This window comes from Halictus rubicundus, chromosome 4 (genome assembly GCF_050948215.1).
Source record: "Halictus rubicundus isolate RS-2024b chromosome 4, iyHalRubi1_principal, whole genome shotgun sequence".
Lineage (NCBI taxonomy): Eukaryota > Metazoa > Arthropoda > Insecta > Hymenoptera > Halictidae > Halictus > Halictus rubicundus.
The window spans coordinates 7,375,576-7,396,127 of record NC_135152.1 but is presented as its reverse complement, the minus strand read 5'-3'; the positions used below and the strand labels follow the sequence as shown (position 1 = coordinate 7,396,127).

The 20,552-nt window shown below is 41.7% G+C and overlaps 3 protein-coding genes across 7 annotated transcripts in view; 1 reads left to right on the top strand and 2 right to left on the bottom strand.

Moving 5' to 3' along the window:
• Window positions 1–15,316, bottom strand: part of Spg (dedicator of cytokinesis spg) — a 91,280-nt gene extending 75,964 nt beyond the window's left edge. For 2 of the 4 annotated variants that reach the window (XM_076786502.1, XM_076786501.1), the window contains exon 1: window positions 15,052–15,316. In XM_076786502.1, the coding sequence (XP_076642617.1) occupies window positions 15,052–15,088 (37 nt within the window). In that variant the 5' untranslated portion in view covers window positions 15,089–15,316. The remainder of the gene's footprint in view (window positions 1–15,051) is intronic. The other 2 variants (XM_076786500.1, XM_076786503.1) reach the window with 1 other exon arrangement.
• Window positions 15,317–15,991: 675 nt separating this feature from the next.
• LOC143353289 (dihydrolipoyl dehydrogenase, mitochondrial) lies at window positions 15,992–19,122 on the bottom strand. Of its 2 annotated transcripts, XR_013082106.1 has the most exons (8): window positions 18,934–19,122; window positions 18,269–18,554; window positions 17,834–18,200; window positions 17,418–17,762; window positions 17,257–17,348; window positions 16,875–17,200; window positions 16,608–16,794; window positions 15,992–16,228 (listed from the first exon to the last, which is right to left on the bottom strand). XR_013082106.1 is itself a non-coding variant. In XM_076786487.1 (7 exons), the coding sequence occupies exons 1-7, from the start codon at window positions 18,976–18,978 to the stop codon at window positions 16,729–16,731; spliced, it is 1,527 nt and encodes a 508-aa protein (XP_076642602.1). In that variant the 5' UTR covers window positions 18,979–19,122; the 3' UTR covers window positions 16,448–16,728. The 2 variants fall into 2 exon arrangements, 1 of the variants encoding a protein (XP_076642602.1); XM_076786487.1 differs by lacking the exon at window positions 15,992–16,228 and having other exon boundaries at window positions 16,448–16,794.
• Window positions 19,123–20,363: 1,241 nt separating this feature from the next.
• LOC143353292 (uncharacterized) overlaps window positions 20,364–20,552 on the top strand; it is a 47,578-nt gene continuing 47,389 nt past the window's right edge. Inside the window, exon 1 of the mRNA XM_076786494.1 lies at window positions 20,364–20,484. The gene's annotated coding sequence lies outside the window, so the exon portion shown is untranslated. The remainder of the gene's footprint in view (window positions 20,485–20,552) is intronic.

The following is a 20,552-nucleotide window of genomic DNA, read 5'->3' as shown; positions in this document are numbered from 1 at the left end:
CAGCGTTAAACACGCTGTTGTATTATTTCCAACTTAGATCACAGTGTTTACTCGATATATGTCCAAAACACGGGTCTAGCCACGGACATATATCGACCAGGAGATACTATTCTTTGATCCACGCGACCTTACACTCCTCGGCGACTGAAGTCTCTCGAGCTTCTTGGCCTCTTGGATATACTCCGCGGTGGTGGGGATAGTTCTGCGACTTTTATCTGCCAGACATCCGCGACATATATCGAGAAAAGACTGTATTCAGAAAAGAAATGAACAGCTGTGAATTCTGACACAGTTTCCCGTCCAACAAGACGAGACACAAAGAAGGCAAAAAGAAGAAAATGGACGACCGGGGGTGAGTGGCGGATCGAAGCGTGGGTGGAATGGGAAGGGCGAAATGGGAAGAGCACAACGTCTGCGGTCCGGCGCTCCCTAAGCGGCGAGTCCCTGGCCGGTGATCAATATTGGTTGACGCCGGTTAACACCAAGAACAACAAGAGAACAGCGAGGTTGTAGTAAATAGGGGATAATAGAAACAAGAGACGCCAAGACCGGGTTCGTTGCGAACAGTGGCCGACAATGTCGTTTTATCCATTCCACTGTCTAATTTGTACACGGACTTCGGGAAATGATGATTGGGATACAAAGAAAATTTTTTGAACTGGAGAGAGTAACGATTTAGTTTTCTGTTTGATCGAAATAGTCCTGTCGATGCTTCCGTACAACACAGACTTCTTTTTTGATTTGATTATGAAGAGGCCTGTAGCGAATTGCTCCAGCTGAAGTAACACTTCTTGTAGAACGTATTGAAAATAATTGTTTGAAGTAATACTTCTGGTAGAATGTATTAGAAATAATTGTTTCGAAATAATACTTCCTGCAGAACGTGTTGGGAATAATTGTTCGGAATTTTGTTTCTCCTGCGGTGTACGAGGGACAATTGTTTCTGTAGGACGCACGAATATGATTATGAACGTTGAGACATCCACAGGTATTTTGTAGAAGCGATTTTGCGCGTGTACGAGAATGACACACAAAAGGTTTGCGACACGAAGAGCCCGCGTGCGTGCGTCCGCGCGCGCATAAATGAATACGTAAACGAGATCAGGCGTGGATACGAGGAAAATGAGCCTAGCTTATCGGACTGCCGCTGCTCTACAATGTTGCATGATCGCGTTAACGGCGTGGGCCACCCTCTCAACTCGAATTACAGCCCCCGAGATCGATCTGAGTTAGGCGAACAAGCGGCCGTCACGCGACTATGCGAATTCCGACGGGCCCCGGAACTGTTCGCAAAATACTCTAGAAGGTTGCTGGTAGACGATCGTGCTATACTATCACAGGCTAGCCTCTAGAAAATTCACTTAACATTGCTGCAATTTTCAATACGATTTTATTCGATCAGCTTCTTCTTTGTAGTGAGAAAACTTTGAGGACAAATTGTCGATATTTAAATTGTTGTAACTTTGTTTTAAAAAATCGTACAATAATCAGCCTTAGCTCATTTTGAAGCTCGAAGTCTCGGCTTCGGCGGACTTCGGTCGATTTTTTCAGAAAAAATTATTACATCGTGCGAGGGATAACAATGTAAAGGTACTTTTCCTTCACGAAAATAGCGGAGAATCAGATGTTCCCATGGACGTTAAAAAATTTTTTCTGCGCAAAATCGACATTGGATTGTAGATTGAAGCCTCCCCTTTACAACGAGACCTTAAAAATTGATGTACGATTTTTTGTTGCCGTTTTATCGCACCTTAAATGAACACCATTAACACCGACTGCCCATTAACACTGAACTTGCCGAACTAGAAAAGTGACTGAAAGATAGTCGACCATTTTCATAGCGATATATAATATAAATAAAAAAATATATTCACTGGTAGCTCAAATAGAATAGACTTCAAAGGGTCCAGTAAATAAATTTCCTGAAGCTGCGAGGGGTGCATAAATAAACTCCAAAGACAAATTGTTGGTGGAGGGGTGGTCGATTATTTTCCTAGTAGTGTGCAATATAAATTAAAAATATATATACACTGGTAGCTCGGATAATAGAATAGACTCCAAAGGGTCAAGGAAATAAACTACTGTTGCGGGGAGTCAAATAAATAAATTCCAAGAAAAATGGTCGACGGGTAGGCAATGACTGCGAGGTTTAAATAAATAAATTCCAAGGGAAAATTGCATTCGTAGCAGTATATAACATAATTTAAATATATGTATATACACTGGTAGCTCGAATAATAGAACAGACTCCAAAGGGTCAAGGAAATAAACTACTGTTGCGAGGAGTCAAATAAATAAGTTCCAAGAAAATTTATGGTCGAGGGGTAGGCAATGGCTGCGAGGTTTAAATTAATAAATTCCAAGGGAAAATTGCATTCGTAGCAGTATATAATATAATTTTAAAATATATATTCACTGGTAGCTCGAATAATAGAATAGACTCCAAAGGGTCAAGGAAAAAAAAACTACAAGTCGCAGGGAGTGAAACAAATAAATTCCAAGAAGGCGATTACTGCGACGTTTAAATAAATAAATTCCGAAGGAAAATTATTTTCGTAGCAGTACAGAAACGTGCGCACGATGCACAGACCGTATAGTGAACGGCGTGAAAATGTTCCGCGAGCGTGGCCGGCTTTAACGACAGGAGGGTTGCAGCGCCCCGGTTAGGGTGGCGGTCACAAAAGCGCGCAAGGGCCCCGAAGAAACCGTAAACAATGACATCTGAAATCATCCCGCCGCCTGCTGCGGATCGAACGTCACCCTCGCCCCTCGTGTTTCCGTCGAAACGCATTACCGGCACCGTGCCACCCTTCTTGCAGCTACTTCCACCCCGTAACATTGACGAAGGATCTTTCCGTCGACGAGAACACGTTCGCGCGATTTTATTTAGCCGCGAAAAGAAAAATAATCGAGAGCCTCCGCGACAATATTACTACCTCAACATCGCTCTAGCCGGCTCCAGTTTCTTCCTTACGACACCCGGATTCTTCGGCGAGATTAAACGGGGTTGCTCGTCTTCCAATGAAATCTGCATCCCCTTTCCCGAAAGACGTTAAGCGCCCCGCCCTCGATTATGCATTCGAATGGAATTTCCGCTGTATTTTATTACGCTCGGTTTTCCACTAAATGAAATTTTTGTTTTATGTACAAATTGCGGATTTCTTATTCGTGGCTCGACGAAATACAAAAGTGTGAGCACGTTTAAGGAATCTAAAAATTATGTCCAGTTCATTCTGGAAAAGGAAATCAATTTTTATATAGCTCAAAAATCCGCGGTTTATTTATGAGACTTTATATTCGTTGTAAATTGGAGTTTCGTTGGGGTTTCTGCTTGTTTCTACGCATTCGACGGTTTCAAAATATAAACTTCCAAGAGCGTATTAGCAAGAATAACGTCCAAACTTCCCACAGGAACAATATTATGCTCCTTCCCCAACGAAATCATGGAACGCAAAATGGAGTTTCTCGAACAATCTCGGACTCTTTGAAAGCTCCCCGAAGAAATAACAGCCAAATCTGCCTAATGAAATGCTCGTTGAGCTTTTCGATCGCGTCTGAACGAACCCGGGGCCCCGAACTTTGCACGAAGGCGAGGCAAAGGCGAGGCAGAGCGAGTTAAGTCGACTCGCGAGAGCCTGTTTGCACAGCTCAAAGGAGGCTAGATAAAACGAGCCGCGCGAAAGTCGACTGGAATCGATACACGAGAGGGTCCTCCTCGCCAGAAGCTTGCAGACTCGCAACACAGAGGTTCGCAGTAGATAGAGCCGCGTTATTCCGATTCGAGTGGGATCGCGATCATGATCACGCCGCCGGAGGAGACTCGAGATGTACGGTCTATCTTCTATCCTTCGAGATTTTCCACGACGATAACTTTCCAGCCAGGTATACGATTTCCACGGGCCAACGAATCGCTGCGAACGTCCGGGGGTTGCTGAGGGTGGCTTGCCCGATCGAATTTTCTCTTACCTATCCTTACTAGCACATCAAATTTTATGTATTCTTCGATTCTCTATCCGCGACTAGGAGGCTCTGATAAACTGTTTGGTCTGTCTGGAAATTTTCGGATTTATTCCACACTTTAATTTTCTTAAGAGTTGTCTGGCATTTCATTTTCTATGAAGAATATTTTTTAAGTTTCTCTGAAGAATTTTTGAGAATCTCTTTACCTTCTCTGGACATCAGAGAATTGTTTAATAATTCTAAAGTACTTCTAAGAAACTGTTTATCCTCTATGAAAAGTCTGTTTTGGTTCTCTCTGAATTTTTAAACAATTCAAAAGAAATATTCTTGATTATTCTCTCTGAAGAATTTTTGAGAATCTCTTTACCTTCTCTGGACAACAGAGTATTGTTTAATAATTCTAAAGAACTTCTAAGAAACTGTTTATCCTCTATGAAAAGTCTGTTTTGGTTCTCTCTGAATTTTTAAACAATTAAAAAGAAAAATTCTTCATTATTCCCTCTGAAGAATTTTTGAGAATCTCTTTACCTTCTCTGGACATCAGAGAATTGTTTAATAATTCTAAAGTACTTCTACGAAACTGTTTATCCTCTCTGAAAAATCTGTTTTGGTTCTCTCTGAATTTTTAAACAATTCAAAAGAAAAATTCTTGATTATTCTCTCTGAAGAATTTTGTGAATAGTAAATATAAATCGGGACGCGTGAAGAATCGAAAGAGCGCAAAGAAGAACAGTAAGTGTTTCAGAGGACAATGAAAGTTATAATTGATGAGTTAAATGATCAGTGAAATATGATGAAAGAGAAACTGCGTCATAATTCAACGAGAACTAGATAACAAGTCATTTGAAGCGTCCTTGGTGATAATTTTACAATAGATTCCCGGGGAACGGGACTTATCAGCTTCGGTGATAGGTTCGTATTAACGAAGCACGTTTCCAGTTACTCAACTTGTATCATAATTCTTATCGAGTGTCAGTGTAGTATGAAAGTAACAGAAATCGAGTGTCGAGCTTGATATACGTTTTTTAAAAGATTTATTCTAGAAGTATGAAATAGAAACGTAATTATTATTCCGATTGCGAGCGATGGCCGACGCTTGCGTCAGATATAGAATTAACATTGTGCGCTTAGCCGGAAGTCAATTAGTACGCTTCCTATGTCTGCAGTTGCCAATAAGGATCTATTAGATCAATGTTAATCCTGCTGTAGTCGTCGGGTCTTTCCCGACCGTATTCGGGAAGGACGCGTTATTTTTTGCCCAAATAGATTTTTAATATAAAAAAGAGTCGAAACAGTTAAGAAGACAAAGAATTCGTAAAAAGATTTCTCAATTTCTCGTATATTAAGTAGTTACACTTTCACGAACCGGCGCACGAAAACGAGAGCAAGTTCCCCCGAAGAACAAAGCCATATTTGATTAAACCCGGTTATCTCCTCTTCATTCATCTCCTTATTTGCGATGGAATTTCGCAAAGGAGATCGGGGCTGGATATATCCGGGGCGCGGACGTCCCCCGTTCAAAGGAACCGCCGGAAAAACGCGGCGGGTCCCGACGTCTCGTCGCTCTCTGTTAAAATATTCACCGAGTATATTTCGGATTCCACCCCCGTGAATTTCGGCATAAAGAGATGTCTACCGTGCCCACCGGAAATATATGTATATACAGTCCGCGGGATTTAAATCGGAAACGAAGCGTTCGAAGTTGCAACCCCATCCTGCAAGCCTGTGCACGCTGTCCTGCGGGAGCCTCGAAATTCTCCGACGATATTAAAGGGTCCAGCCTCCCCGTAATATACCGGCTCCCGAATATTTCTAATATCCTCCGAAGCGTCGATACCCGAACGAGGAAAATTGAATATCCGCGTCCGCGACTTTATGCGACTATTCGCATTTCCAGGTGAACGGATTTGCGAGGACTCTTCGCCGTGGTCTCTGCTCAGTGGACGGTACTCACCTCCCTTCATATTGTATATCCGATTTTTATTTCAAATTTTATTTATTCGGTCCAGCATTCAATTTTTATTTTTGTACATTTTATGGATTGAGTTCTGCAGGTTTGGAATTTGCAAGGATTCCCCCCTTGATATTGTAGAGTAGGTGTTATATTTATTTTTTATTTTTGAATTTTATTTATTGGGTCCAGCATTCAATTTTTATTTTTGTACATTTTATGGATTGTGTTCTGCAGGTTTGGAATTTGCAAGGATTCCCCTTGATATTGTACAGTAGGTGTTATATTTATTTTTTATTTTTGTGAACTTTATTTATTGGGTCCAGCATTCAATTTTTATTTTTGTACATTTTATGGATTGAGTTCTGCAGGTTTGGAATTTGCAAGGATTCCCCTTGATATTTTACAGTAGGTGTTATATTTATTTTTTATTTTTGTGAATTTTATTTATTGGGTCCAGCATTCAATTTTTATTTTTGTACATTTTATGGATTGAGTTCTGCAGGTTTGGAATTTGCAAGGATTCCCCTTGATATTTTACAGTAGGTGTTACATTTATTTTTTATTTTTGTGAATTTTATTTATTGGGTCCAGCATTCAATTTTTATTTTTGTACATTTTATGGATTGAGTTCTGCAGGTTTGGAATTTGCAAGGATTCCCCTTGGTATTGTACAGTAGGTGTTATATTTATTTTTTATTTTTGTGAATTTTATTTATTGGGTCCAGCATTCAATTTTTATTTTTGTACATTTTATGGATTGAGTTCTGCAGGTTTGGAATTTGCAAGGATTCCCCTTGATATTTTACAGTAGGTGTTATATTTATTTTTTATTTTTGTGAATTTTATTTATTGGGTCCAGCATTCAATTTTTATTTTTGTACATTTTATGGATTGAGTTCTGCAGGTTTGGAATTTGCAAGGATTCCCCTTGATGTTGTAGAGTAGCTGTTATATTTATTTTTTATTCTTGTGAATTTATAGTTGATATAATATTCAATGTTAATTTTTGTTTATTTTAGTCACTAGGTCTAGTATTCAATCATTATTTTCCAAGGATTTCTTTGTCCATACTAATGATTTATTTTCGTTTAACTCCTTTACTGGATTTATTACTAAATTTCAATTTGTCGAATTTTATCATGTTCTATGAATTTGGCCAAAAAGAAAATGACAGTAAGTCTTCCGAAAGTTCAAACGACTGGAACAGACTTGTTTGGAACCAGCTCGAGCCTGTCGATGTCCAATTGCGAATTCCCGTCTCGTCCGGACGGAACGCGTCGTGAACCGTGTCCGCTAATAATCGTTACGTAAAATCGGCAAGCGATTCTCTCGCCGGGAAACTGTAACAGTGTCTCGCGAGCATTCGCGAACACTCGTCGTCAGACACCGTTCCGAACAAGTAAGAGAGAGAGAGAGAGAGATGCGCCAGCAAAGAACAAGTTTGCGATTCGGGGAAGAGGGCAATTTCGCGAACCTCTTATCGAATCCCGTCACGAGAGCAGAGAAGCCCGCTGCCAAAAGTTTGACGACCCAGTTTAGTGTCGGCCATCGCGCTCTTTCTTCTTCTCGCGAATCCTTGAAATTGTTTCTGACTGCGCGATCCGGGAGAAAAAGGGGAAAAGAGGGAGGGGGAGCATCGTCGAAATACACTTGCGTCACCAGACAATTTCTTCAGGCAACAAAGTGCCGAAGAATGTTTACAAGAAAATCTGAAAGAGAGTGCACAGCCTTTTTTACACAAATGCCCTTGGACCATCCGCCAGGTCATCGAGAAGAAATAAAATTTTGACCCCGTACCTCGGCCGGAAGAGCAGTCACGAGGTAAAATGGAAAAAATTTGTTTTTTGCCTATTTCCCCTGTTCGCTGAATGCAAAAATTCTGAAAAACCTCGAACAGATGTCGAACACCCAAACTGCAATTAATTCGAATTTTTGAGTTGAAGTTTAATTGAGATTCGCTAACTTCACGTTTTTCGTTAGTGGGGAAAAAGCGATTTTTATTTTTTCTACCACAGCGCAGCTCACTAAAAAATCTGCAAAAATTCATGAACACCGCTCTGTAAAAATATAAACGACGTCGCTCTTCAACTGCGAAATCTGCATTTCTTTTTCCAGTCTCTGATTTCTCACAGAATTGCCAACCGATACCATTACGGATTCCATTTGGGGATTCCAGGTTACCGAGACAAGGACAATGATCAATCTTGCAAGGGGACTCTTCGACGGGTGAAAATAGCCTGATTCGTTTCGTACGAAGACATGGTTAATTTCGCGTTTCGTCGTCGATTGATTTCCATGATTTAATCCCCGACCCGTTTAACAAATGTCACGACCTCGTAAGAGGAGATCCGAACCTGACGGAATTGTCGGCAGAGACAACCATAATCTGCCCACGACGGTTCCACGGCAATTGCAGCGGAGAAAACACACGTGGCGTGGGCGCCGTGACGAAACCACTCTGTCGGCAATTTGATCCTCGTTTCCGCGATTGCGGAGAGTGGCTGAATCAACGGAGATAAAGCGATCAATCGGTCAAGTAGTTGATCGAGCGATTCTCCAATCGGAAGACGATCGGAGGGACATCGAGGGAACAGGGTCGCGTAGATAACGTCGTGGGTAGCGAGATTGGAAGATTATGATTAACAGCAACGCGGACCCGTGCACCGAAATGGGCCGATTGACGCGCTATCACTGATTATGCTCGCGCTGACAGTACGATTCTCGTCATGAGAAACCTGCCGGGCTGACGACGAGGAATGCGCGTGACCGGGACACGCTCTGGTTGGGACCGGAAGTCACAGGTTTTGGGACCTGGACACGCTATTTTTGGCAAGTTGTTGTGCAAGAAACAGCTCCTTTAATTGCTCTTGTTGTCAATTAATTTCAATTTTTGGTACATGCAGTTTTTGTAAATATACTCTCTCCCTCTCTCTCTCTCTCTCTTGTGTCTAGGTTAAGTTTACGTTTAAGTTAGTGCTAATTTAGGTTAAAGTGAAAATGGAAAAGCGGCGATGGAAGGAGGAGGTGATGTAAGGATTTGTAACCCCTAGGGGAATCAAATAAAGTTTATATATATAGTACATGAAGTCGTCCGCAATTTCATTCAATTAGAATTTGGTGGCTTCTGGAAAATGCCGCTGCAAGAAGAAGTAGTAATTTCTCTTACCCTATTTATAATTTCAATTTTTAATACATGAAGCAATTCAAGCATGAAGCATGTCCGCAATTTCATTTAATTTTACTCAAATTTATTCAATATTGGAGAAACCTGTTCTAATTCTTCCCACAGATAATTCAATTTGTAGTGCATGAATTTTTCCTGAAGTTAATTCAAGAAGAAGAGATCGTTTCATCAGTCTCATATTGGATTCGATGAAATTTCTCGTCGATTCCATTCGACTTCGCTTAAACCCATCGCTTTCAAGATAGCGCTGCGAAAATGGAAACAGAAGGAACGAAAGAATAAGTAGGATCGTTGCTACGTTCCTGCAGCTCCGAATTGGCGACATTAACGATAACGTGGGATTAACATAAACAGTCTCGATCCAGTAAGTACCAATGAATACGGTTTCTTACGAACACCGTTTGCTTATAGCCATAGTCACGACGATGATGTTTCACTTTTCCACCTTTGAAGTCGATCTTTATCAGCCTAACAAATTTCATTCGTAAAACTGTTATGGGGACCCGTCTAATGCGACTGGAAAGGTTTTGGGACTATACTAGACCGCAATAGCGTTCGTTCGTCGACGTTAGGGTTCCGTAAACGGCGCTCGTTGATAATGGGACCTGCTTCCGGTGACGATTTCTCAACGCGTTGTCTGTTTTCGCGTTGGAAAAATTGCGTAAGTGCCATGAAACCTGGTTGAAAGCGTGTCGCGAAAAAAGACGCGTCGGCGATTATGCTTCTTTTCCGGTAACACCTCTAAACGGAGCACCGAAGGAACCGCGCGCTCTGAATGACGGTGCTGTCGCAATGATTCCCGTCCCTCGTGAAACGCTATTGCCAAGAATCATTCGAGAGCGTTGCGTTACCGCAATTCGTGTTTTTACGCGCGATTATTAACACGATTATTATTAGCCTGCGGTGCTTATGCGTTTGCGACAGAAGCGTGTGGGTGAAATAGAAAACAGTAGGACCGCAGCAGCTCTCCAATTATAAAGCTATGTCCACACTGAATCTCACACTAATCTGCGGATGTTATGCATTGATGAGAACAATTAGTAGACGAAACACGGAACAGATTCGTCACATGAATTTAAAATATTACTGGTACGTTATTTGCAACCTGTTGCAATCGTCAAGAGACGGAATCAATTTCCACGTAACTGTTCCTTGTAATTTGTGCGGACTAAAGTGAACGGCACTAAATATCAATTTATGAAATATATAGGCATTTAAGTTTATTTGAACTCTAAACGGTCCACGAGTTTTGCAATTAGCGAAACCGCGAGTTACTCCCGTCTGAATTCCCTGGATAAAGACCTCTCTTCCATTTTTAATGACCCACATTAATCCGCGTAGCTCTCGAAAGTTAGGGTCGTTTATGGCTCGATTGAGAACTCGACATTTTTCGTGGGAAATGTTTATGAGTTTAATGGTTAAACTTTCGCGAATACGCTTTGCGCTAATACGGGAAGTTGCGAGGACAATTACAATGTTAAATTAGTTACTTTCATTTATTATTATCGACTAAACTTCTGTCTCTCTTTCTTGTCGCAGCAACTTTCCTAATTCATAACGAGGCCTTTGTCATGGAAATCTGTCTAACGAGCAGACGAACATAATGGCCCCCAATGACGCAATGAAGTCATTGCAAACGGTAGACTGCCATAATCCATAAAATTGCGGGGAAATTATTTATTGTTTCTTGGAGGAACAGGTTGGACAATTATGATACCTCGGTGCCTTTATTTGTGCAGCAACGACTACGCGAATTTGATGCGTCAGTGAGAAAAATATGATAAAATAAAAATAAAATATATAATATACGTGCAAATTAATAAAAACAGAAATGTTGGACTCCAACGTTGATCTTGCATAAAGCACGAAGACCGATGATCGGAGTAGGTGAAAATCGTGTGAAATTGAAAAAAGAGTTGCTATTCTAGGGAATTCGAGATCGGTAAATGTAGCAGCTCTCTGCAGCCGTGCAGACGAGACATTTCCCGGAGTGATTAACGATCGGAGGTAATAGCACCGAAGGCGATTTGCAAGGCAAAATTTGTCTCGGTAGATTGCGGATCTCGGCGTCTCGTCTACCGGCGGATTCATTGACTATTCCGTGACATCACGGAAGAATTACTGCACCGTGAAAAAAAAAACACGGGGAACTTTAAGCATTCGTAGCAGTCGAGAACGATTTGATCAATGTGCCCGGCCCTAGGAAAAACCGAGCGACTATTTTCACTTCCATCCTCGAGGGAAATTCTCTTCCGTAAAAATCATTCTTTACCTCTGAACGCAAAAGCGACGGTAAAACTTTTTTGCATATTTTAGACTACTTGAGTCGACGAGTATTTTTCAAGACAGAAATAATAGTACCGACTCGGAACGGAATGGAAACGGTGAATAATTATTTTTCATGGATTTTTCTTCGATTACAAGGGACATTGGCATTTAATCGAGAGAACAGAAGGTTGCGGTCGACATTCGACGTTGACACTTCGACGACCGCATTTCTCGCGTTGAAGTCTCCCGTGTTCGCCTCGGGCACTTTACGCAAACTGTTTTGTTAGGTGTCTCGGGAAGCTGACGTACTTGCCACTAAGAAACCAAGACTATCATTGTCCCGTGACTGTGGACTATAGCACTGCCATGCCATTAGTTCTGTTCTCTGATTGTCCACGAATCTACTGAACAAATAACGCAACCGAATTTGTTAACGCTACGGAAACCTGAATAGAACAAATTTATTTCTCATGCTCAACTACCGAAATAAGAATTGCAGCACCAATAAAAATTTGACTGTGTCAATTATAAATATTGCGTCACTAATACGTAATTTATAATGATGCATTTTGTAAGCTAGCAAGTCATTGCAAATAATAACGAATCTCCAACTACAAATAGGATTCGGATATAATTATTGTGCATATTATTGATGGATGAAGCCGGTATAGGAAAACAAAAATAGTATAAACAATTTGAAGGGCAAATTCCGGTGTATATGAATTATAAGGGTGAAATATTGACGGATCGAGATAAATTTCCGAAATATTACAAATTCCAATATTGGGGTTTCAAACCGAAATGAAAATTGCCATTCAAGCATTACATTTCATTAAAAAGCGAGTATTGGCAAAAATTCGATAGAATGTGCGCGGCGCGCAGAAATGCAACGCTAAATCGGAACGCATCAACGCAATCAATCGAGATTCGAACGAGGAAGCGAATTAAAGACAGAAGCGAAGGTCGATCGTGCGCGTGATGCACACTTTTTCCCATTTGTAGACTCTCGATTTGATTGGCTACCGTACACGTTTAATCATCGGTAAACATTGCCGACATTTCCGCTCCTCGAAAGAAAAATTGCAATCGGTATCATTCCCCAAATACGATTTTTAATTGGTATTCTCGTGTTCGGAGTAGCAATCGATTTTTTAAGAGCGAACGCCAATTATAAGAATCAACAATACAGAGAGACGAAATGCGATCAATAATTTCATTTCCGTTATCGTCTGTTACTCTCCCCCCGGGATTTCGCGTTGACGGGATTTTCGAACTCAATTTAGCTTTGACGGGGAAGGCATCTGTCGTTTAAATATTGCGGGTAATTTTCATAAAATTCTGCTGGTGCGATTTGTGCAGAAAATTTCGAAGTGGATCGTTTCGACTGTTTTCCATAGCTGGTGCAAAGAAAATGTTTAAAAATGGCAAAAAGAAATAAAAATTTTTAGCATTACACTAAGCATGTAGTTCGTTTCGGAACATTATTTTTCTCATCTGTGTGCCATTTGCATTTTTATAAAATACAATTGCCATTTGCATTGTTAAAAATACAATCTAACATACAATTACCTAAATTAAATGTTCAACATTGTGCGTATCACAACGTTCGGATCGCAATCTAAGGCCATTTGTCGCATTTGTTACTCATTTGAATTTTCATGGCGGAAGAACCACCCGCTTGAGGAATTAGGTTAGCCTAGAATATGACCTCGTATAGACCCGAATACATATTTCGAATTACATCAACCCTCGTGTAAGCAACAATACTGAACGATCAATGGCATTTCTACAGCAAATAAATTCTTGCAAAAGAAAAATAAACGTGTTCACGAGTGCTCAATTTTCCTGCTTTCTTGCTAAACCTCTATTTCGGTTGCGTCTACGTAAACAGTACCGCTCAGTGACATCCACTGACAGTCAACGTACCGCTGACAGGGACGTTCGAACGAGAGTGTTGAGTAGTGAAAAGTCAACGGCGACGTACGAACACGGCGGTGGCGGCTGTCAACCGTTTCCGTTAAAGACCGTCGTATCAACGGGACACAGAGGGAAATTGATGTGGGAACTATTACATATCTCGCGCGCGTGTACCGGCCATACGGACCAGAGAAACGGACAGAAACGGCTGTGATTCAAGGATGCGCACCCGAAACGTAGAAAGAGAAGCAAACGGCTTCAGCGAAGGATCAGCTGACAGTGCGTCGACGACGGGCTCGAATAATAATGTGCGAAAGTAATCTGAACGTGGCCGGTATCGGCGGAAAACAGATTTCTGCGTTCACACTCTATGGCTCCTTTGTATGCCTCGAATGTAAATTAATCTATGGTCACCTACGATCATAAAAGTCTACAATAGTTTTGCTATTTGTCGATAAAAATATTAACCCTTAGCACTCGAGTGGCGACTCTGAAGCACCACTAGAAATTGCTGTGGCATTATTTCAAAGAAATTACAAAAAATATTGCAAAATATTTGTTACATTACAAAATTTGTATTTAATCGACTACTAAACATTGAGATATTATATGTAGAAATCTGATCAGTTTCGTATGAATAAAATCAAAATATTGTAGGACGGAAGAAATATTTAGTTTTAGAATGAAAATAGCGCCGAGAGTGCAAAGGGTTAAGACATTGAAAGTGGGTGCCTGAGTATTGCACAGAGATCGTAAGTACATGGCCGAGCATGTACCAACTAAACAATGAGACGGGAATTAGAGTGTTGACTAATCTCCCCTAGGCACCTCCATCTACTAAACTATTTCTAACACTTCAGTTTGTATCACCATCGATTAGATTGTTTACAATAATACATACAATTTATAGGAAGGGCAACGAGCTCTGGTACCCGGTTTCAATTGACATAAATGTTAAATATTAAAAAAAAAAACAACTTCGAATGAAAACACGTTGCCAGTCAAGCCCATTACAGTAACCGAAAAGTGTCTAGCAATCAAGAGAGGACACTGTATGGAATAGATTGGTACCCGAACCATTGGAAATAGAGTTCGCAAGGGTTGGTACGCGGGAGGGAGGGGGAGGGGTCAAAGTTTGAAGGTGTTTGTGTACGAATAAAAGTCAAGGATGGAACATTTGCTCCAAGTTGGCTACTAAATGACGATGGTACACAGTAGTGTTTTCTGGTGGCTGTGCTCGTGCACGATCAATGCATGAATGGGAGAGTCGCGGTCGCGGGACACACGCAGCCGGAGATGGAGACGGAGACGGAGACGGAGACGGGCGCGGGCATGCACGCGAAACACGCGTTGATGCGAGTGTGCGTGCACGTAGGACACACATGCAGAAGCCTGACGCGCACGTACACGCACACGCACATTGGTCCTGGGCGAGAGACGACGCGAGAGAGCTGGTGTATGCAGCATGATCGCGCGCGGCGCGTATCAGGCGGCGAGCCATCTCAAGACGCTCGTTAAAATCATTGACACAAGGGCTTCCGGTGCACTGCGGGCCACCGGCGTTCGCGCCGGTACTTACTAGCACACCGTGTCTAGCGCCGTCTGTCAACGAGGGTTGCGATCATCGTACCGTCGATGATAGTCCACACGGAGGATCAGCGGGCCGAGACACCGTCGTTTGACAGATTGCCGTGTGTGCCCCGCGCGCGCGTTAATCCGCGGACTCGGGGTACGAGTGAAAACGTGACGAACGCCTACGAGGACTCACCGACGCCGTATTTCGTTGTTTTCGTGGTCGTCCACATCTCGAGGCGGCCCGACGACGGCGCTACATGCCTTGCCAAACGGCCACGAACCACTCTCTCTCCCGCGGTATCACGAAAAATTCGAAAACACAAACATTGGGTGTGTGTTGCCTTGCCGCACAAGTGCCACCCTTGCGGCTCGCTCTCTTTCTCTCTGTCTGTACTGCGCGGCGGGCAACGTTGCCGATGGCCACGACGAGCCGCGGACGACTGCCGGCAACGCCGCCGCTACTGCGCCGGTCACGTGCCTCGCAGGACCGTGCACCATGGTGGGGCAGGCCCGCTATGCGCCGAACCGAAATTTAAATTACTCCGCGCGGCCCCATCCCGTTCCACCTGACATTGTCAATTCGATTTATGTATGGTGCCGTTTTTGCCTCCGATGACAAACGCTGCGGACGAAATTTAATGGCTTTTAGGAATGATATTCTGATGTTACCTTCTTTTTTTTGTAGGTGAAGGAACTGTGAAGGTCGACGTATTATTTTCCCTGTTTTCTATGCAATTGATATATGTACGAATTTGTAAATATACGAGACGAACAAAATAATCGATTTCTATAAATTATTCATGTAAAATTGGATTTTCATTCGGTCTAGTTTATATTCTCTACATGTATCCAGTTTACACATGAATTTGTATTTAACCCTCTGTGGGCAACCGGGGTCGTTTGTGTCCGCGTATGTGAAATAATTAAATATTTGACGTTCCAACGATTATAATATTAAAATAGGGACTTCAGTACGTGTTCAAGAATTTGTTTAGATTTTTTGGAAGTCATGAACATAAACGACTAGTATGCAGATGGTGACGATTCAAATGAAGGTTGCAGACGGAGGATTATAAACGAGATTTGAGCAAAATAATCAATAACTTAATTATTCATACAAAAATTGGATGTCGTCATCATCATCATCATTCATTCTTAAATTTTCTAATACTTTGTTTCGGAATATGTTATATTTCACCTGGTATTTCATACTGAACATTTACAATATTTCCCGCTATAAACAATAATGATATATATAATATTAAATATACAGGGTTGTTGTTGAAACATATAAGCTTGTGTATACGTGCTACTTCATTTACTGGATCCTAAGTTACCCTAATCGTCCCCTCTTTTAAAAACGAGAATTCCTAAAAAACAAAATACTTCATTTAGAACATTCAAGCATCTCGGAATTCTCATCAAGGGATAGCTTTCGAAGGTCACCGGTTTGATCGAAGCAACGTGTCTAATAATGTTGGTCAAGGGTATATGAATGACGTAACAATAGGAAAAAATTATCAGGAATTATTTCGGTAACACGATGGGCCACGCGTCAAACACGAGTCACGGTTCTCGAACCGCTTACGTAACGAGAGATGAATTTATTCATAATACCGTAATAAATACAATAATTCCAGAAACGTAGGTAAATCTAATATAAAAGGAGCGGTATTTTTCATAAATTCTTTTACAGTTTTATTTACAACTTTTTTCGTCCTTATGCGGATAAACGATATTGAAACCTACGCGCTAGACTTGTGGTAGCGCGGTCGTGACGTTGGAGAGCGTAGACTAGATAAAAGGCTACGACGAGACGAAGTATGCGGCAATAGTTCTCGAGATAGTTCCATTTTTTTCACGTGAGTGCTTAGAAGTTGATGGGCTTGCCGAAATACGCAGCCAGATGCGCTTCCTTCAGAGCTTCGGCGCATGTCTAAAAAAAAAAACAACGAATATTATACCATGAAAAATATTGAAACAATATGCTCTTTTGAAAATTGTTGTTTTGCTTACCGGATGTGCGTGACACGTCCTCGCAACATCTTCCGCACTGGCTCCGTACTCCATGGCGAGCACTGCTTCATTGATAAGTTCGCCGGCTACCGAGCCGATCATGTGAACGCCTAATATCTTATCCGTAGTGCTATCAGCTAATACTTTCACGAACCCGTCCGTGTCCAGGTTCGTCTTTGCCCTGGAGTTCGCTATGTGTGGGAATTTGCCGATTTTGTACGCGATGCCCTCCTTCTTCAAGTCCTCCTCCGATTTGCCTACCCAACCGACCTCGGGATGCGTGTATATCACACTGGGTACGCAATTGTAATCGATATGAACGGCACCTGTGGACAATTACAATTAGTACCACTTTCGAAATCCTCAATTTCATAATAATCACCTCCGGCAATGCCTTCAACCGTGATGACTCCTTCGTCCTCGGCCTTATGCGCCAACATCGGTCCATGAATGCAGTCTCCGATGGCGAATATTCTAAAATTACACAATTTTCAATTATCTACAGCAGAGGGATTGAATTGATTTTATGGAAGTTTGACTCACGAAGGAACAACTGTTTGGAATCTACTATTTACAGGGATCCTGCCCTTCTCGTCTCTCTCGATTCCCAGATCTTCGAGCCCTAAATTATTAGTATACGGCCTCCTACCAACGCAAACTAAAAGTACATCGCAGGGGACATCCTCCTTCTTGCTGGGGTCCTTCGCATTTTCAACCGAAACCACGATTTCACTGCCGTTGCGTTTGGCAGCGGTCACCTTGGTATTCAACTTGAACATTAAGCCCTGCTTCGATAGAATCTTCTGCAACGTCTGGCTGACTTCACCGTCGATACCAACTCCGCCGATTGTTGGCATGAATTCCACTGCAGTCACTTCCGAGCCCAACCTAAATAATAATTACAAATATTAAAAACATTGGAACTTGTTAAGGGATTAAATAGCATAAAAAGTATGTACCTCTGCCATACAGAGCCCAGTTCCAGACCAATGACTCCAGCACCAATTACAATAAGTCTCTTGGGAACCTGGGTCAGCGATAATGCTCCAGTAGAAGAGACAACTTGTTTCTCATCGATCTCTATACCAGGGAATGGAGTAACCTCACTGCCAGTTGCAATGATAATGTTCTTGGCGTTGATGGTGCTTGCAACAGAGCCATCAGGATTTAAGGCAGTCACCTGATTCTGACCAGTGATCTTTCCATGGCCCTTTACCCATTCGACTTTGTTTTTTTTATACAGACCAGCAATTCCCCCTGTTAAAGCTTTGACTACGTTGCGCTTCTGTTCCATCAGCTTCTCAAGATTGAGCTTTACGTTTTCCACTGAAACCAGAACAGTAATTATTATGGATAGTAATCATTGAATATTGTAGTGGAAATGGGGCACCTACCGACGATACCACGATTATTCAAGTCCCCGCTATGTGCCATATGATAGTAATGTGAATTGTTTAATAGAGATTTCGATGGAATGCATCCAACGTTCAGACACGTTCCTCCAAGAGTGTCGCCCTTCTCTACGCAGACAGTCTTCATTCCTAATTGGGCAGCTTTTATCGATGCCACATATCCGCCAGGCCCACCGCCTATTACTACGAGGTCTGCGTCTAAGGTGCTGGCATACCTGCGTTGCTGTGCAGCTGTCAAGCTAGGGATAACACGCTTGATGCATACTGGCTGGAAAGCAGAAATATAAAGAGAAAGACCCTGTTAATTTTACAAACACTAGATACTTATACTTTCCATGGTTTTTGTGATATATGCAGTGAAGGATAAAAATGAAGGTGACATAACCAACGTATCAGCAGATTCGAGCTTTTATGCGTAACTATGAATTTAAGGAGACACTTTGACCTGCTCGAACGTTCGGCAAGAATAACGATAAGACGAGAAGATGACGAGAAAGGAGATTCGACAGCTGTTTCGAGAAAATACGGCGGAAAATCGTTTGTCCTTCAAAATGTTACGAAATAGACTTCAAAATGAATGGCAGAGTACGGGATAATGATAAATGGGTGAAGACCCTTATCAGTACGCATTGTTCTTTAAAACTTACCCTGACAGTAGTGGTCACCAAGTTCCAAAAATTTGCTTGCATCATATCTGTTGCAGTGAACTTTACTTTCCGATATAGAGGGGGTCAGAAAAGAGAACGAATCCACGGCAGTGTTAAAGACAGCACTACCGGTTATTTCAATATCGTCCGACTCGTCCGAGCCTTGATAATTCGATATATCGTCGGTCACGTAATTTAGGGAATTTACTGCTCGATGGCGCTACTAACCCATTATGCAATGCGAATCTAGGTTCGCACACTCGTTGCGAGCATTGCGAGTTTGTACCGATGGGGTTTCACGGAAGGAAAAAGACGATGTTTTCAAGACGATGTTTCGTTTATTTAAAAAGCTCTTCTTGAACAGTGCAAGCCAGAGGTGATCAATATTTAATACAAGTAACAATTATAATGGAAATGTTCTGATTGAATCAATGAAAAATTAAAAATACGAATTCGTAAAATTTTGCATTCTCATATTTGCACCACGTGCGGCTTAATAGCTTCCATATTTTACGCTCATGTTTTATTAAATGCGATTGATGAACACCTTTTTTTTCTACGCAACGGCCTTTTTACAACCTCTATTTTTATAAACGAAAAGTGCCGGTATGGAAAAAATATTCTTACGTAAAAACGACAAATTTAAATCGTAAGACTAATCGCGTTATAGCGTGGAATCGTAAAGTACCGCTGAATCTCTGTCACCAGCCATAAAGTGCCATTGGGAAATCATAAACAAATACCGGAAGTCGTGAATTTGGAATTGTTTCCTGTCATTACCTGCGAAAGTCGATGATTTGCTGGCTACAAAAATGTTCAGCAAATAATAATATAACTTCGATTAAATTCGATTCAGACGTGGATTTCTATACAGTCGATCTAATGTCGTTATATTGGCGGTTTATTTAAAATTCGACTTGAAACTGGAGGGAAAGGAGGCTTTGATCCTACATCTGCTATTGGACTAAGCAGACCCTAATTTAGAGATTGCAATATTAGTATTTTCGATTCTTCTATACGTATAAGAATTATTGGCCTATCAAGTACTTACGGGGAATAGTTATTAATTTTTAATTGGACCTCGTAAGCCTCCGTAAAAACAACAAAAATGTCCGCCATCTCGCGGCCGCATGCAACAATGTCTACCGTTGAGTATCTCGCGATCGACCGATGCAAGAGCGTTTTAACTGTAGTCGATACGAATAACTTCTGTCGGGACATTTCATTTAAAACTAACCTAACCGGTTGTTTTAATAATTCATTGATCCGAGACCATTTTCATTCATAATTAATATGTCAGGGACAGGAATTATGAAAGGTATAGAAATAATAAAAAGCAAGATGGACGGCAAAGGGGTGAGAAAAAGAGAGGGAGAGAGAGGGTACGTTAGGGGTCGAGGAAAAAGGGCAACAGATGTCCTTCCGTATGACGCATGACTCGTTTGGCCCTTGGCGAGATAGTAACGTTCGCGTCTCTCTACCTTACGGAAGTGTTGTGCGTTGTGAAACGAGCCTGGCCCTGTCCTTAGGAAGCACACTTGTTCCAAACCGGTTAGTATCGGCCCCGATCGACCCTGTCAACGAAGCTTTGATCAGATTCGCTGGCCACAGATGTTCCG

Bases quoted from the DNA above. Each gene is read 5' to 3' on its own strand.
- LOC143353289 (XM_076786487.1), bottom strand. From the start codon at position 18,978: ATGATGCAAGCAAATTTTTGGAACTTGGTGACCACTACTGTCAGG. The intron at 17,201-17,256 runs GTGATTATTATG...AATTGTCCACAG, and splicing joins GGTTGAAGGCATTGCCGGAG to GTGCCGTTCATATCGATTAC. The intron at 16,795-16,874 runs GTAAGCAAAACA...TTTTTTTTTTAG, and splicing joins GGACGTGTCACGCACATCCG to ACATGCGCCGAAGCTCTGAA.